A 17,017-nucleotide genomic window follows, 5' to 3' on the forward strand; every position below is an offset into this window, starting at 1 on the left:
CTGGGAACCCTGCTGACTGACACTCCTGCCCCTGGAAGTAATTTTGCTCCTTAAAATTATCTAATCTATCAGATATTACAGTCTTTTAAAGCACTGTAACATTTTCAATTGTGTTTGGGTTAAAGTTACGCGATATTTTAAAAACCTATTGAAATATACTGATTACTCTATGGTTACATTTTTAGATTATACTGAATATATATTGACTGGAAAGCAATTACTTAACCTTTTTTTCCCCTCTCTTTCCTATTTAGCTACTTTTCCAGGTATGTGGGAGAGAACAATAACAATAGGAAGTGCTGGAAAGACTTTCAGTGTAACTGGTTGGAAGGTAAGATGCAAAAGAATGTAATTGCTTTAAAACAGGCATGTATTTTATTGCTTATAGAGTTTTTGTATGTGTGTGTTTTAAATGGGTATATAATCAATTTACACAAGTTTTTAGACTTAGACTTTGATCTTTTCCTTATTATTTACTAATTTAGCTTTCATGTTGGCCTTTATCCTTTTTGAGACCTGATCGTTTTTTTATTAAGAATGTTTTTATTTGGGACACCTGGGTGGCTCAGTAGTTGAGCATCTGCCTTCAGCTCAGGGCGTGATGCTGGGTCCAGGGATGAAGTCCTGCATCAGGCTCCCTGTGAGGAGCCTGCTTCTCCCTCTACCTATGTCTCTGCCTTTCTGTCTCTATGTCTCTCATGAATAAATAAATAAAAATAAAGATTTTATGTCAAGTTCCAGTTAGTTAACATAAAGTATAATATTGGTTTCCAGTGTACAATATGGTGGTTCAGCACCTCCATACAACTTCAGTGCTCATCACAAGTGCCCTCCTTAATCCTCATCACCTATTTCACCCATCCCCCACCTACCTCCCCTCTGATAACCATCTCTTTGTTCTCTACAGTTAAGTCTGTTTCTTGGTTTGCCCCTCTCTCTCTTTCTCTCTCTTTCTCTTTCTCTCTTTTCCTATGCTCATTTGTTTCGTTTCTTAAATTCCACGTGTGAGGGGATCCCTGGGTGGCTCAGCGGTTTAGTGTCTACCTTTGGCTCAGGGTGTGATCCTGGGGTCCTGGGATCGAGCCCCACATCGGGCTCCCTGCATGGAGCCTGCTTCTCCCACTGCCTGTGTCTCTGCCTCTCTCTCTCTGTCTGTCTCTCATGAATAAATAAATAAAATCTTTAAAAAAAAAAACAAAATTTCCATGTGCGAGTGAAATCATATGTTATTTGTCTTTCTCTGACTAACTTATTTCACTTAATACTGTCTGGCTCTGTTCATGTCATTGCAAATGGCAGAGAAAATAGGTAATTTTTCATTTTATAAGTAATAAACTAATGGCACTCGTTTCTTTGCAAAGAATGTTCAGATTATTGCATGTTAATATAAAAGGAGGAAAAAATAATAATAGCTAATATTTTGGCACTTATCATGTGCCAAGTTCTAAGTGCTTTACACATGCTCATTCTCATGATGGCCTTATGAGGTGAGTATAACTTATTTCCCCTGTTCTACAGGCAATAAAGCTACTACAGAGAAGTTAAGTAAGTTGCCTGAGGTTATATTGCTGATCAAATCAAGCCAGCGCAGGCAGTCTGGCTTCAGAATCTGCGAACTTGAGCCCTGCACTATGTAATACAATAGCAATTTACCCAGTTGAAACTTGGCTGTCTGCCAACTGGCATCTCCTGCACATGGCCAAGAAGCAGGGAGTATCAAAAATGGAGCCTGCAGAACCAAGTTATGGAAGAGTCCCTACGGCCCTCATCCAGAGTTACTTTTATCTAGTTCAGATAAGCTTTGTTAACAGTTTTTAGACCTTCAGAATATCAGAAGTAGCAAATGAGGAAAGAAAAGGGTAATAGCGATTAAGGATACTGTTTACCTTCTGAAGGCAAGGTTTAGTCCAGTGGGAAACTTTCCCACTAAAGAACAGTGTTGCAATGATGAGTAAATACTAATACTGCATTACTTTCATGGTGTGAACATTTTAGGCTTGCCTATATTTAATAATTACATTAAGCTGAGCTACTCAGATCTGATACAGCCAGTTAGATTTGTTTTTTGAAATCTGCTTTTTATCTTTTCCTTTTCCAGCTTGGCTGGTCCATTGGTCCTAATCACTTGATAAAACATTTACAGACAGTTCAACAAAACACCATTTATACTTGTGCGACTCCTTTACAGGTAGGTTTTATGGTAACTTGGGATTGAAGCATGGTCTTTTGGTAAAGGTGTTATTTTTATGCTGTGTATTCGAATTGGCTTAGTTCTTCCCATGATGACCTTTTGAGGCAGGCGGCTAGTATTGTTTGGGAATTTAGGAGCAGACATGTATTTGTTGCTATCAAGAATAGATTTTTTTTGTTTATTTAAATACATCAAGTTTTAACTCTGAACCCTCATACATTGCTGGTGGGATTGCAAAGTGCTGCAGATTCTGTGAAGGACAGTGACGACACCAAGCAAAAATATAGATGTGGATACCTCCCAAAGCAGTAATCCATCTTCTGGTAGTTTACCCAGTGGCTACTATCTGTACACATAAGAAGCTCTGTATGTATACAGCCATTTATTGCAGAAGATAGGAGTTAGTCATTATCCATCTTTAGAATTAATTAAACAAACCATGGTTTATCCAAACATTTACATATAATGTGAATTTTGTATTAGTTTCCTATTTTTCTATGACAAATTGCCACGTACTTGATGGCTTAGAACAAATTTTTTGGCTTAAAGTTCTGGAGATCAGCAATCTGAAATGGGTCTTAGAGAGCTAAAAACAGGGTGTCTGCATTCTGGTGTTCCTTCTAGAGGTTGTACGGGAGAATTTGTTCCCTGTCTTTTCCATCTTCTAGGGACTGCTCACATTCCTTGGCTCATGATCATATCATTCTAACATGACTCTGACTCTTGTGCATAGGGACAGGGGTGGGTGCAAGACTTTCTAATGTATATCTTTTTAACACTGTTTCTGTGTTTTTAAAAATATATTTATAAAACAGGGATCTATGTATCATCATTCTGTGAATAATTAGAACACCAAAAGAAAAAAAAAAAGTCTTTTTCTGGAAGGCAGTTAAAAGGCCAAAAGAGGATTTTGGCTACAGTGCTAAGGGGGTAACATACAATATTAAATCGAGTAATCTTTGAAAGCCTCACTGAGAAGGTGACATTTGAACTATGAACTGAAGCTTAAGTACTGACATGGGTTATGTAGGGAAGAACCTTCCAGACTATGAGAACAACAAGTGCAAAGGCCTTGGAGTAGGCAGGCTGGCTATCAGTTTGCATCCACAAAAAGCACAAGAGTGGGATGGGTTGATCAAAGGACAAGAGTGGGAGGAAATAAATCAGAGGGGTAGCTGGGACCCAGATCAAATAAGGCCACGTTTGTCACTGTAAAGGCTGAGTGAGATAGGAAGCCACTGGAGAGTTTGAGCACAAGAGTGACATGACCTAACTTGTACTATCAAAGGGATTTGGCTACTTTATTGAGTCAGAACACTGTTGAAGCGATCCAGGAGAGAGACAGCAGTGACTGAACCAATACAGGGATGGGGAAATGGTGGGACGTGATTGGGTTCTGAATACATTTTGAAAGTAGAGTTGACAGTATTGGCCATTAGTCACATGTAGGGTATGAGAAAGAGAGGGAAGTCCTGCATAATACTATACTTAGGAGAGATGTTTATGTCTCTTGAGCTTTGACTTTTCTAGGGCAATATCTCCTGCTATGGGGAGTGAATAAGTTGCTGAGAAAAAGAAAGATGCAGCTAAGAATCTGGAACACCTTTTCCTGACCCATCTGGTCCTCCATTTTAGCTAAGTGCCTGGCATTTTCCATGTACTCAGATGACTATTTGGAAACGGGCTCAAGCTTCCAGGGGAACCACAGATTCCTAGGCTGACACAGCTTGATCCTTATTTATCTAAGAATTTGTTAATCCTGGGAATTATTAATTCTTTTTTCCTGCTGGCTTCTTTTAGCATGCAGTCTTCGCAGTGATCTTACCCTTCACTGTCTCTCCATGTCATCTCTTACCATGTTCTCTTGCTACTCTTCGGCCACACTAGACTCCGTTCTCTCAACAGAACAGACTGTTGAAAAGGTCCTGCCTTTTTCATGTATTTGTTTCCTTATCCCTCCCATTTACCTCTCCAGTAAACATTAACTGGAATCTCCGTAAAGGCAAGGACCATGTTTATCTTGTTTACAATTATATCCCCAGTTTTTAATCACAATGCCAGTATTTAACATTGGTATTCAGTCCGTGTATATTTACTGGGTGAATGAATTTATCCTTTAATTCTTGATATTTCTTGGTTCTAATAAATTTCCTTAAAATTTAGCCACTTTGCTTCATTCTTCTACCTCAACTATTCCAGGTTCTTTATTATTTGCTTATGTCTCCTTTGCACTGAGAACCGGTATTTCTAAGTCATTTCGTTCACACTCTCCTATCAAGCTTCTGCCCTTCTGCTTGTACAGATCCTTGCTCTTTATGCGTGTCCTGAATCAGACTTCTTTATCTTTCCCTGACCTGTTGCCTTCTCAGACACCTACCTGACCGTTAAAAGCATCAGTTTTTTCCCTTGGCCCAGTTTCTCTCCTGCCACTTCTGACTTTCCTAAGGAATGATAGAGAAGTGACTCCTGGGGTGCCTGGGTGGCTCAGTCAGTTAAGCATCTGCCTTTGGCTCAGGTTGTGATCCCAGGGTCATGAAATGGAGCCCTATGTCAGGCTTCCTGCTCAGTGGGGAGTCTGTTTCTCCCTCTCCTATCCACTTGTCCTCATTTTCCCTCTCTCTCTCCTCTCCCTCTCTCTCAAATAAATAAATAAATAAAATCTTAAAGAAAAAAAAAGAAGAAGAAGTGACTCCCCATACTCTGGACACTCTTTTCTAATCGCTAAGGTACTTAGATAGTTCTGGGATATGAATGATTAGAATTCAGATTAGAATGGCATACCTATGGGGAGTGACACAGTGGGTCAGCTTTTATTTCCCTTGCATCCTCCAAGGTAATGGGAACAAGCTGGCTAGTTCATCATTTCTCTGGTCATCTTTCAGACTTAGATCTAGCATGTCATTCTACAGCTCACCTCAACGGAAAATAACATATCTTTTCAATTCCAAGCAAGCCATCTTTATACAATACCTCTTCTTCAGTTTGAATCTTCATGGCTCATTCTCAGTTCTTTACATAGGATTTAATCATTTACATGTAACTGATTCCTCCATTAATTGATACAGTCTAATATAAGCTCACAGGAATTCAACTCTAATTCTCTGAATGACTTCAGTCTTTATTATACCAAGAAACTCAGCAATAAATAACATTACCATATTTCCTTTCCACATGTTTCGATCTTAACATGCAGGAAGCCTTGGCTCAAGCTTTTTGGATTGACATCAAGCGCATGGATGAACCAGAGTGTTACTTTAATTCTTTGCCAAAAGAGTTAGAAGTAAAAAGAGATCGGATGATACATTTATTTGAAAGTCTTGGCCTAAAACCTATAGTTCCTGATGGGGGATACTTCATCATTGCTGATGTGTCTTTGCTAGGTTAGTAAGAATTTTTATTATTTCAAATATATGGAAACTTATGGGTGAAACTATATTAGAATTAGGGAGTAAAGATTGGTGTCAAAGCTATATCAGCTTTTTATCTACAGAAAAATGGCTTTTTGTAATGCCAGTGTGTTTGTTTGTTTTAATAATCATCTTGAGTTTTAGGTCCCTGACCTTAAAGTGATTGTTAACATGGCTATGGAGTCAGTTATTTTAGGTATTCTATTAAACATAGAATTTGGGGGATCCCTTGGTGGCTCTGCGGTTTAGCGCCTACCTTTGGCCCAGGGCGTCATCCTGGAGTTCCAGGATCGAGTCGCACGTCAGGCTCCCTGCATGGAGCCTGCTGCTCCTTTTGCCTATGTGTGTCTCTGCCTCTCTCTCACTGTGTGTCTCTCATGAATAAATAAATAAAATCTTAAAAAAAAAACACATAGAATTTGCTATCATCTTGTTCTTACGTGTAATTACAGGAAATAATATATGAACCCAGTGTTCCTTTGAGTAAAATTTTAGTTTCCTTTTTACTTAAGAAAAATAAGATTACTAGAATGTTGATGCTATCAGAGACTGTTTGCTATTTTAAAATATACTGAAATCTCAGTGTAGAGCTGGGCGGGTGGGAACCCCCTGGGTGCCTGTGGGGTTGTAAAAATAAGAAAAATTTTTTTTAATTAAAAAAATACATATATATATATACACACACACACACACACACACTGAAATGAAGTGAAGAAGGAAAATAACGTTTATTCAGACTCTACTACATGCCTAGCATTTTCAAACACATTTTTGAAGTAAGCTTTGTTAGCTCCATTTTTAAAGATGTGAAGACTTGGGAAGTTTTAAATAACTTACCTGAAGTCACAGAACTAGATTCCAAATAGTTTTGTCTCCAAAAAGCAATCATCTTTATATTACCTAAAGCTGTTTTATGTACTTCTGACGTGCCATACTAATCTACAATTAGAAGCATGAAACATTTTGTATAGAACTAATTTTCTTAAAAAAAAAAACTATAATGTAATAATAGTACATTTAAAAGCATAATTTACTCTGACAGAAGTTATAGCCAAATAGTTTAAGTTTCTTTCTTTATTTTTCTTTCTTTCTTTCTTTCTTTCTTTCTTTCTTTCTTTCTTTCTTTCTTTCTTCTTTCTGTATTCATTCATTCATTGATTCATGAGAGACACAGAGGGAGAGACACAGGCAGAGAGAGCAGCAGGGTTCCCACAGGGAGCCCAATGCAGAACCTGATCCAGGAACCCCGGGATCATGCCCCGAGCCAAAGGTCAATGCTCAACCGCTCAAGGGATCCATGCAGGCATCCCTTGTTTTAAGTTTCTAATACAGTAAAGTTAATATTCCACTGAACTTGAAAAGCCTTTTATATACCAAATTTCATAAGGCTGGAAACTTTTGATTTTATAACAAAACTGTGACTATTATTTTTTTAATTTGTTGTGAGAGAAGCCATGATGCCCAGAGATTTTTGCTGCCCTGTTGCCTGAAAGCTGTACATATTTGGCTCTCACAAGCTCCATTCTTATATAAAACCCCTTAAGATGTCCTATACTCTGAGGTTTAGAAATCACTTTCCCTAAAAAAAATAATAAAAAAAATAAAAATAAAAAAATAAAAAAATAAAAAATAAAAAAATAAAAAAAAAAAGAAATCACTTTCCCTATGTCATGTCTAAATATATAGCTCATTTCATGAAATGATAAAAAAGAAAAAGCTGTTTTATCACCTTTAGTTTTGCTTTTGAATCGGAAATCCATAAGATTTTCAACATGAATTATTTTTAAAATAAGCGATTTATATTCTTGATCTGCTTCCAAAAAGCATTTAAGCTAACTTATATTAAAAAAAAAAAAAGCTAACTTATATTAAAAAGTTTTCTGGGATCCCTGGGTGGCGCAGCGGTTTGGCGCCTGCCTTTGACCCAGGGCGCGATCCGGGAGACCCTAGATCGAATCCCACATCGGGCTCCCGGTGCATGGAGCCTGCTTCTCCCTCTGCCTGTGTCTCTGCCTCTCTCTCTCTCTCTGTGTGACTATCATAAATAAATAAAAATTAAAAAATTTTCTATGTAATAATATATGTGTGTATGTAAATGTATATAATAGAAAATCAATGTCACATAGGATGGGGAGAAAGCAAATTTTTCATACAGGTTCATATGGTATTATGAATAGTTTTAACCTAGGACTAAACTTTGTGGCTGCAAGGGCAAAAAGAAAATAGAATTAGTTACATAATTCTTGGATAAAGGGATTTAACAGATTTTTAGATAAGAATAATTCTTCCCTGGAACCAAATTTTTACAGATACTAAATTCTTTTTTTTTTTTTTAAGATTTTATTTATTCATGAGAGACACAGAAAGAGAGAGGCAGAGACACAGGCAGAGGGAGAAGCAGGCTCCATGCAGGGAGCCTGACGTGGGACTCAATCCCAGAACCCCAGGATCACGCCCCGAGCTGAAGGCAGACTCTCAACTGCTGAGCCACCCAGGCGACCCCAGATAGTAAATGCTAAAAGGAATTCATTGCAGTATAATTCTAACCATCAAAAAGACAGCAATGCAACTTTTGTTAGGATGATTGCATTAAGCTCTTAAATAGTTTTCCATTTTATCTTCAGTCAATCCACCCTGCTTGAAATACTAGTTTAGGTGTCAGATCCTGAGTATGTATGGTTGTAATAGGAGCAGAAAGGACTTTGGTTAGAAAACCTTTTATGATAACTGAGGGGGGGTGGGAGATGTCACTTCCTTTTCACCTGTGGGAGAAAAATGTTAATTTCTATAAGATATTCCTACATATGAGGACAATTTATTTTCTTTTACTCTTTCATCTGTTCAGATTAATTTGAATGTGAAAATTCTTACAAATACTAGAGGTTGGTCCCACAATTTGCTAAAGACAAAAGCAAGAAACAAAATTTTCTTTTAATGGTACCTTGAAAATAAAAATACACCATAAGATTCATGAACATAATAATTAACTCCCTTTACAATTCATAGCAGTGGCCAAGTGGTTAATATTTTTAAAGTACTTATGATATAATTGGTATTATACTAAGAACTTTACAAATATTCCATTCTAACAAAAGCACAATGAGATTGATACTATCAGTTGGTTAAGCATCCATCTCTTGATATCGGCTCAGTCGTGGTCTCAGGGTTGTGAGATCAAGCCCTGTGTCAGGCTTCACACCCAGCACAGAGTCTGCTTAAGTTCATTTCTTCCTCTCCCCTCTTCTCTCCTTTTCTCTAAAAAATTTTAATTAAAATTTTTTTAAATTAATTAATATAAAAATAACTGTTCTTGAAAAAAATACCTATCTGTAAATTCTTTACTTCACCATACAGTATGAAACTCCAGGAAATTCTGTGAACATCTTCTGAGAATATTATTACTTGTGACAGATTTAAATGAAATACATCTTGCCCTCACATATAATACATAGACCATTGAATTTTCATTTTTGTTTTAGATGCAGACCTCTCTGATATGAAGGACAGCAATGAACCTTATGATTATAAATTTGTGAAATGGATGACTAAAAATAAGGTAGTGTTTATTTTTATTGACCTTTGAGATACTGTGCTATATTTTATGGTTAATTTATGAAGGATACTTGCTGACATGTTGTAATATGATATTCCACTTATGGCTATGTGAAGGATTTTTAAAACATTTTTCTTTTTGGAAGTTGTACATATTTAGAAATATCTATTTGTTTTTAACATTTAACATCCTAAAAATACATTTGAAGTAGAAGTAGTTTTCCTATTTTACTTTTCTATTTATTTTTCAGAAACTGTCAGCCATTCCAGTTTCAGCATTCTGTAATGCAGAGACCAAGTTACAGTTTGAGAAGTTTGTGCGATTTTGCTTCATTAAAGTAAGTTCCTTGTTCTATTCCAAAACACATTTATGATGTCCTTCCTTCTGATTTATAAAGCATTTTTAAAGCATTTTTTTCTATTTTTAGGAATGATGTAGTTATATGCAGTTTTCAAATTTTGGCCTGCTGCCATGAAATTAACTGCCCACCAGAACAAAACCTAACACTTTGAAGTGTTGAGTGTACTGTGTATTACAGCATGATCAGACTCCTTGCCGTGTAACAATACAGTGTCAAGCATGCAATCAAAAATTACTAAACATGTGAAGACATAAGAAAATATGGCCTTTGGGGTGCCCAGGTGGCTCAGTCTGTTAAGTGTCTACCTTTGGCTCAGGTCATGACCCAGGGTCCTGGGATCAAGCCCTGAGTCCAGTTCTCTGCTCAGTGGGGAGTCTGCTTCTCCCTCTCCCTCTGCCCCCTCCCGTTCCTTGTGCTCACTTGCTTGCTCGCTCTCTCTCAAAAAAAAAAATAAATCATAAGAAAAAAAGAAAATGTGACCCTTAATAAAGAAAAAATTAGTCAGTAGAAATAGATCATAAGGTGACCCAGATATAGGAGTTAGCAGACAAGGACTTTAAGGCAGATACTGTATGTATGTTCAAGAAATTAAAGGAAAGTATATTCATAGAACAAATTAAAACTATAAAAAAATCAAGTGGAAATTTGGAACTTAAACATGTAATATCTGATATGAAAAATGCATGGGGCTTAACAAACACAGAGAATTGAGGATATCAAGAAAAAAGTGCTTACTTGAATTACAGATTCATAGAATAATCCAATCTGAAAAACAGAAAAATTATTTTTAAGAAATGAATAGAGGGGATCCCTGGGTGGCGCAGCGGTTTAGCGCCTGCCTTTGGCCCAGGGCGCGATCCTGGAGACCCGGGATCGAATCCCACGTCGGGCTCCCGGTGCATGGAGCCTGCTTCTCCCTCTGCCTGTGTCTCTGCCTCTCTCTCTCTCTCTCACTGTGTGCCTATCATAAATAAATAAAATTTAAAAAAAAATTATAAAAAAAAAAAAAAAAGAAATGAATAGAGCCTTAGGTCTATCAGACAATATCATGTGATATTACATGTAATTAGAGTACCAAAAAAAGAATGAATGTGGCAGAAAAAGTATTTTAAGAAGTAATGGCTAAAATTTTCTCATATTTCATGAAAAGCAACTTAGAGATCTAAAAGTTAGTGAAAAAAAATTTTAAAAAATAAAAGTGAACTAAAAAATTAAAAAATTAAAAAAAAATAAAAGTGAACTACAACTATAAAGAAAGCCACACCTAGACACTTTATACTCAAACTGCTGAAAACCAAGGGCAATGGTAAGATCTTGGAAACAGCCAGAAAAAAACTATACCTCACATGCATATGAATTTAGCAACTTCTTATCAGAAAAAAACAGAGACCAGAATACAATGAAATGACATCCTCAAAGGCTGAAATAAAAATATATCAACCCAGAATTCATTTTCCAGGAAAATAGCCTTTATTTATTTTTTTTTAAATTTTTTTTTTTAATTTATTTATGATAGTCACACAGAGAGAGAGAGAGAGAGGCAGAGACATAGGCAGAGGGAGAAGCAGGCTCCATGCACCAGGAGCCCGACATGGGATTCGATCCCGGGTCTCCAGGATCACGCCCTGGGCCAAAGGCAGGCGCCAAACCACTGCGCCACCCAGGGATCCCGGAAAATAGCCTTTAAAACTGAAAATGAAATGTAATATTCCTGACAAATGAAAGCTGAGTGAATTGCTTACCATCAGATCTGTACTAAAACAAAAATCTGAATATATGCATTATTGCTATTTTTAAGATATGATTGCTACTGAAGACAGGCTCAACAAGATCCAGAAACTCTTTTTACCAACACATTCATCTATTAAGCTAGTCAGAATGATGTAAACATTGTTTTCAGCTTTGAGAGACAATCTCAAATCTACAAACTCTGGAAGACTGATCCAGAAGACAATAAATATGTTAACAATCTAATAATGTAAACATTTAATTGACTAAAATGTAGAAGAAAGAGTAAGGCCATTAATATCCTCATCTTACAGTGGATCTAGAAATAGAGGTGTATCTTTTGAAGTTATAAGCAGAACTAATAAAAGTAACAAGATTTCCTGTTTTAAAAATCATAAACACAGCCCTTCCCCATTCTCTTCTTGAAAATTATTAAAAACAAGTAGGAGAATGGAAAACAGATTCACAAATTCCCAGTAAATGAAGAAGAGTTGCCAAGTACAATGAAGGTAAAGGGAAGACACCTAGAAAGTCTCTTGTGTCTACATCTTCAAGTTATAAACAGAGCCAGGAGGCAACCTACTCATCTAGAACAATAAGACAGTAAGTATATAAGTACACTGGCAGTGGGAGCTTCTCTAGACTCATTTAGCATCATGCAAGTCAGGATAGAAACATACAGCTATATAATCTAAAACCTATGTGGAGCAGGGTGGAAAGGAGATTCTGGTTGGGTCATAGATTTTCTCATTCACTCCTGTCATTTTTGCTCCAAGCTATGTTAGAGCAATGTGGAGGAGATAGATTAAATTGGAAGTAGCCACTTAAAATTAGCCGAGAGGAAAGTAAAATATATATCCCCTTCTTACCACTGAAATCCACATCAATCTTATTAATTTTACTATGAGCCAGGGAGGATTTCTGCAGTCCTCTAGTGCTACCCTGGCTCCTCCCTTACACATATCTGTAGCTAAGTCTTCAAATCATAAACGAAGTCAGGAGGTGGTATTCATTACCCAAAACAATAGGAACAGTAGGTATACTAGCAGTAGGAGATTACAAAGGTAATTCAATCAAAAATGACTAATGAAAAGGAATCAGCTGTGAATCTATAAAATATACTATTAGGAAAAAAGGAGAAAGGTACAAGGAAAACCAAGTGTCAGAAAGAGAATATTCGGCCAGAAAAATGTGGCTATAAGAGCAAATAAAAATTGATAGTTCAAATCCAAAACCTTTAAATGAGATTAAAGTAGAGATTTAAAAAGTTCAGGGAAGATAATGTCAGATAATATAGGGGCACCTGGGTGGCTCAGTGGTTGAGCATCTGCATTTGGCTCAGGTTGTGAGGTCCTGGGATTGAGTCCTGCATCGGGCTCCCCATGGGGAGCCTGCCTCGCCCTCAGCCTATTTCTCTACCTCTCTCTCTCTCTCTCTCTCTCTCTCTCTCTCTCTCTGTGTGTGTGTGTGTGTGTGTCTCTCATGAATAAATAAATAAAATCTTTAAAAAAAAGAGAGAGAAGATGAAATGGCAACTTGTCAGAGCTCAGGCACAAAACTGAAGGAAAACAATGAAGCTATTGGTAATTGTAGTGACATTGGAAACAGCACAGAGAACAGTGAATACTTCTGTAGGCATGATAAGGAGTAAGAAAAGGGAGCAAAAAAAAAGAGAAGAACAATGATTTTTAAAGTATTAGAAAAATCATAGATGTGGAAGACAAGTGAAATATGTAGAATCCCATGGTGGGGAAACAAATGGAACCTAAAAAGACTTTTATAGCTTTATTTTAAGAATGTTTTCCATTAAAAAAAAAAAAAAAAGACAAATCTAGCAATTGAAAGGAAATGACTTGTCTCAGGAAAAAAATTGTCACAGAACAATTAACATTAGAATACATTGGACTTAAAAGATAAAGAATTCTTCGGCATCTGCACAAAAAGACCAAAGCCTTCATGGGGGTAGGGTAAGAGGATCAGTGTGGACACACCCTCTTTACATCAACACTTGATATTGGAAGATAGGAAAGCCATAGCAAGAGGTCTCTAGGGAAAGCTAACATACCTGACTCACCCTCTTGGAAAGGCTAAAAATAAAAGAATGGCAAAACATGCCTAGAAAATGGAAATTGAAAGAAAATAAGTTCAATTTAAGGCAAAATGAGCCAAAACAGCACTTTACAGTAGTTATGGGTAAAATCCTCAGCAACTATCAAATATATGAAAGGATATCCCACTTTAATCATATTACAAGAAATGAAAATTAAAACTGCAACAAAACTGTATGTTATCTATTAGATTGGAAACAACTGAACAACTGAAAAGTTCCATAAGACATTGTTATAGAGAGTGGGGGTATAATTTGTAAAATCTCTTAACAGTGGTTAGTTTGGCCATTCCCATCTAAATGTAAATGTACCTACGTCTTAACACAGAAATTCTACTTCTGGGATCTTTTTCTGTGGATTTACTTGCACATTTTGAATGACTTAAGCTCAAGGATTTTCCATATTTGTAACTCCCTTCTTTGACAGTTGAAGAACCCTGGCTCTCATCATGGAATCACTTCTTTTTTTTTTGGAATCACTTCTTGAATCACTCCCTCTGTATGGGCCACTCCCCCTCCAGCCACCACCCCTGATGGACATCCTTTACCCCGCTCAGGCTTTGACACTTTGTGCCAGACTGCTACTGCTGTCACCTCTTGCAGAAGTGCCCTCCTCCGATTCTCCAGCACTGCACACCTGGCACTGTCACCCACTGCATGGAATCCTTCACCCCTCATATGCTCTGACACCCTGTGCCAGTCTACATTGGCACATGCCTGCATCATCCTGTCTAGGTTCTAACATCCTGCACGGAGCCACCCTGCCATACAGATGCTGGCTTACCCAGCTTGGATTCCAACATCCTGTTCTAGTCAACACTGCCCCTGCCACCACCAACACCTCATGCCACCCACATCGGAAACCCTCCTTACTCCACTCTGGCTGCAACATCCTGCACCAGGCTGCCAGGGTTCCCCCTGCCTCCATATATGGACACCTGCTTCACTCAGCCCCACCTAATGGCTTTTCGATTACTTCATTCTGTAGAGAGGAAAGAGAAAAGAAGTAGAAAAAGCAGAAGAGAAAAACAAAAGCTTGATTTTCACTGTTTATCTGTCAGTTTAATTTTATACCATGAATATACCTATTCAAAAAGCAAATGGATTTTATTAGTAATTATAACTGAAACATTGAAGGGAGTGGGCATAGTAATGTGAGTGAACAACTTTTCCTCATTCAGAGCAGAGAATTGTGAATTTTGTCTGAAGTCAATAAATAAGGAAATAGAACCAAATGCATTAATTACATCTTGGAGATAACCACTAGAACGAAAACCAGAAGTTGTCATAAAAGGTTGTCTTGGGGTGGTGGGCATAGTGGGAAGGAGTAGGGAGAGGAGGAACAGATGATTCTTATTCTGTGTAAGCTCTTCTATACTTTCTGATTTGTTTCTATAACTATATATTAATTTGATTGTTGTCCTTTTGTAGGTCTGCCCTTTCATTTTTACTTTGAAAAATTCTCTTCACTTGGGATCAGATATTCACTTAAATCTTCATTTAGTACTATTATGTTTTATATTTTTCTGTTTATTTATGTTTTACTTTACCAAAATCTATCTTTATTTTAAAGTCCACAGATCATTAGAGTACCTATCCGAAACTTAATTTAATGAATGATGGCTGTAATTTGCTGAACTTGCCTATTTTCAATTAGGCAAACAAATGCCTAACTAGTAGTACCATTCACCATGATTGTGTGTCAAAGAATTATCTTCATATTTGTAAATGTCATTTTACCAGAGGAGAGACTACAGATTTTAGTGCTTTTAGTGAACTGGCATTTTCAGTAAACTTTTCTGAGCAGCAAGGAAAAAGAATTTTTTCAGAAATCTTAGCATTGGATATAAATGTTGGCGGTAAACACAATCAATAAATATCACACAATTTTTCAAATGGAAAGGATTTCACCCTTATTAATTCCTTTCCTAAAGACATACAAATATCCCAACTGGATATTGAGTCTCAATCCTATAATCTCCCAAGCTTATAGCTGGACATAATGTGGCATGTCAGGTCATACACAAAAGGGGGTGAGATGAGAGGCAAGAAAGCAAAAATAATAAGTATTGATCCCATCAGCACATCTCTCAGACTCGCTTCCAGCATCATGTCATTTATGAGTCTCGGGTCTTCTTTGGCACTGTGGGTTACTTGGGCTGCTACAATGGTTATTAATAGTAAGAGTGTCCTCACTGGTGGATGTGGTTTTGACTGGGATCAAGTTAAACTGTTTTCAGTCTGAACTGCATTTAACAGTTTGTCGATCATTTTCTTCGTGATGTTTTTTGGCCACATGCCAGTTGATTTGTACATTTCTTTAGTGTCAGGATAGTGGCAATAAATTGGCAGCCAGTATCACAAAACAATATAATGTAGTGATCAGTGTCACACTTCTCAGGCTCCTCTAATATTGAATTCTTAGGTTCATTCACTTTTCCAGCCAGGCAGTAATGGGATATAACATTATAAATAATTAATTAGTTTGTTTTGCTGGGCTCCTTAAAGAGCTTCAGACCTGTGTAGTAGGCCACCAAGGCATGGGAAGATACTACAGATGCCATTTTCCAGTTTCTGTCCATGCTCCTCCAAGAGTTGTGGCTTTATACAGGCAAGGCTTCCAATGACTCATCTGAAGGCATGACTTCCAAATAAACACTCTGGAGTTCATTGCTGCAGAGGCCAAGAACAAGCTAGAGTCCAGCTGGGTCCTCCTCAAGTTATCAGGGGTTGAAGAGCACCCAGTTCCCAAATCACTTCATGACTTTTCCTGATCCATTGACTGGTATATTTTTAATATTTAAGGATTTACTTCTCTTGAATTTATTTGATATGTAATGAGATTATTTCATTTATTTACAGAAAGACAGTACACTGGATGCTGCTGAAGAAATCATTAAGGCATGGACTACACAGAAGTGTTAATAAAAGTCGAGTTTCTATTAGATGACCTAATATGGAATTGTTATTTAGTGCTGCCATCTGCTGGATATGGAAAAACAAATATTTCAGTACAAATGAAGAGTGAACAATTTCAAAATGTTGAACCCACTGGGGTTTTTTCATTTTGTTGTTTTTCAGTTGAAATGGTTGAAAACACCTTCCACTACCATTTTACATCAGGCAATGTAGGATTGTGGATAATAATTATGAGGTGCTGGTTGATGCTTAACCTCTCAGGGCTTCAGTTCCCTCATCATAAAAGGGGAATAAAATATAGCACCCACTTTATGACACCTGGCTGGCTCAGTGGGTAGAGCATATGCAATTCTTGATCTTGGAGTCATGAATTAGAGCCCCATGCTGGACATGGAATCTACTTGAAGTGAAAAAAATAAAATAAAATAAAATAAAAGCACCTACTTTAGATGAAGTTTGTGAGGATAAAATGGATTGATATATGTAAAGCTTCAATAAACACTCAACTTGTTAGCCAGTTCCATTTCTGCACTGTTGTGTAAAAACTCTTAGCCAGTTCCACTCCCTCAACTCCAGGTCCTTGCTTTGTCTATCCACAAGTCTAACCCTCCCCTTTGTTTACCAATGGCTTTGAACTTTGCTCACAATTTTGCTTCTCTTTCCCAAATACTGCCATCATCCAGGGTGACTTCAAGGTACACATGGATTACCTATGCTTTTGGTACTTTGACCTCACCTTTGGCAATGTTCA

General features: G+C 37.2%; 1 protein-coding gene across 4 annotated transcripts in view; it reads left to right on the forward strand.

Annotated features, from left to right (window-relative positions):
• KYAT3 (kynurenine aminotransferase 3) overlaps positions 1-16,394 on the forward strand; it is a 63,522-nt gene extending 47,128 nt beyond the window's left edge. For all 4 annotated transcript variants that reach the window (XM_025417738.3, XM_025417739.3, XM_025417740.3 and 1 more), the window contains 6 exons: positions 255-331; positions 2,099-2,188; positions 5,385-5,571; positions 9,078-9,154; positions 9,402-9,488; positions 16,210-16,394. In XM_025417738.3, coding sequence (XP_025273523.3) covers positions 255-331; positions 2,099-2,188; positions 5,385-5,571; positions 9,078-9,154; positions 9,402-9,488; positions 16,210-16,272 — 581 coding nt within the window. In that variant the 3' untranslated portion in view covers positions 16,273-16,394. The remainder of the gene's footprint in view (positions 1-254; positions 332-2,098; positions 2,189-5,384; positions 5,572-9,077; positions 9,155-9,401; positions 9,489-16,209) is intronic.
• Positions 16,395-17,017: the final 623 nt, after the last annotated feature.

Source organism: Canis lupus, chromosome 6 (assembly GCF_003254725.2).
Source record: "Canis lupus dingo isolate Sandy chromosome 6, ASM325472v2, whole genome shotgun sequence".
Taxonomy (NCBI): domain Eukaryota; kingdom Metazoa; phylum Chordata; class Mammalia; order Carnivora; family Canidae; genus Canis; species Canis lupus.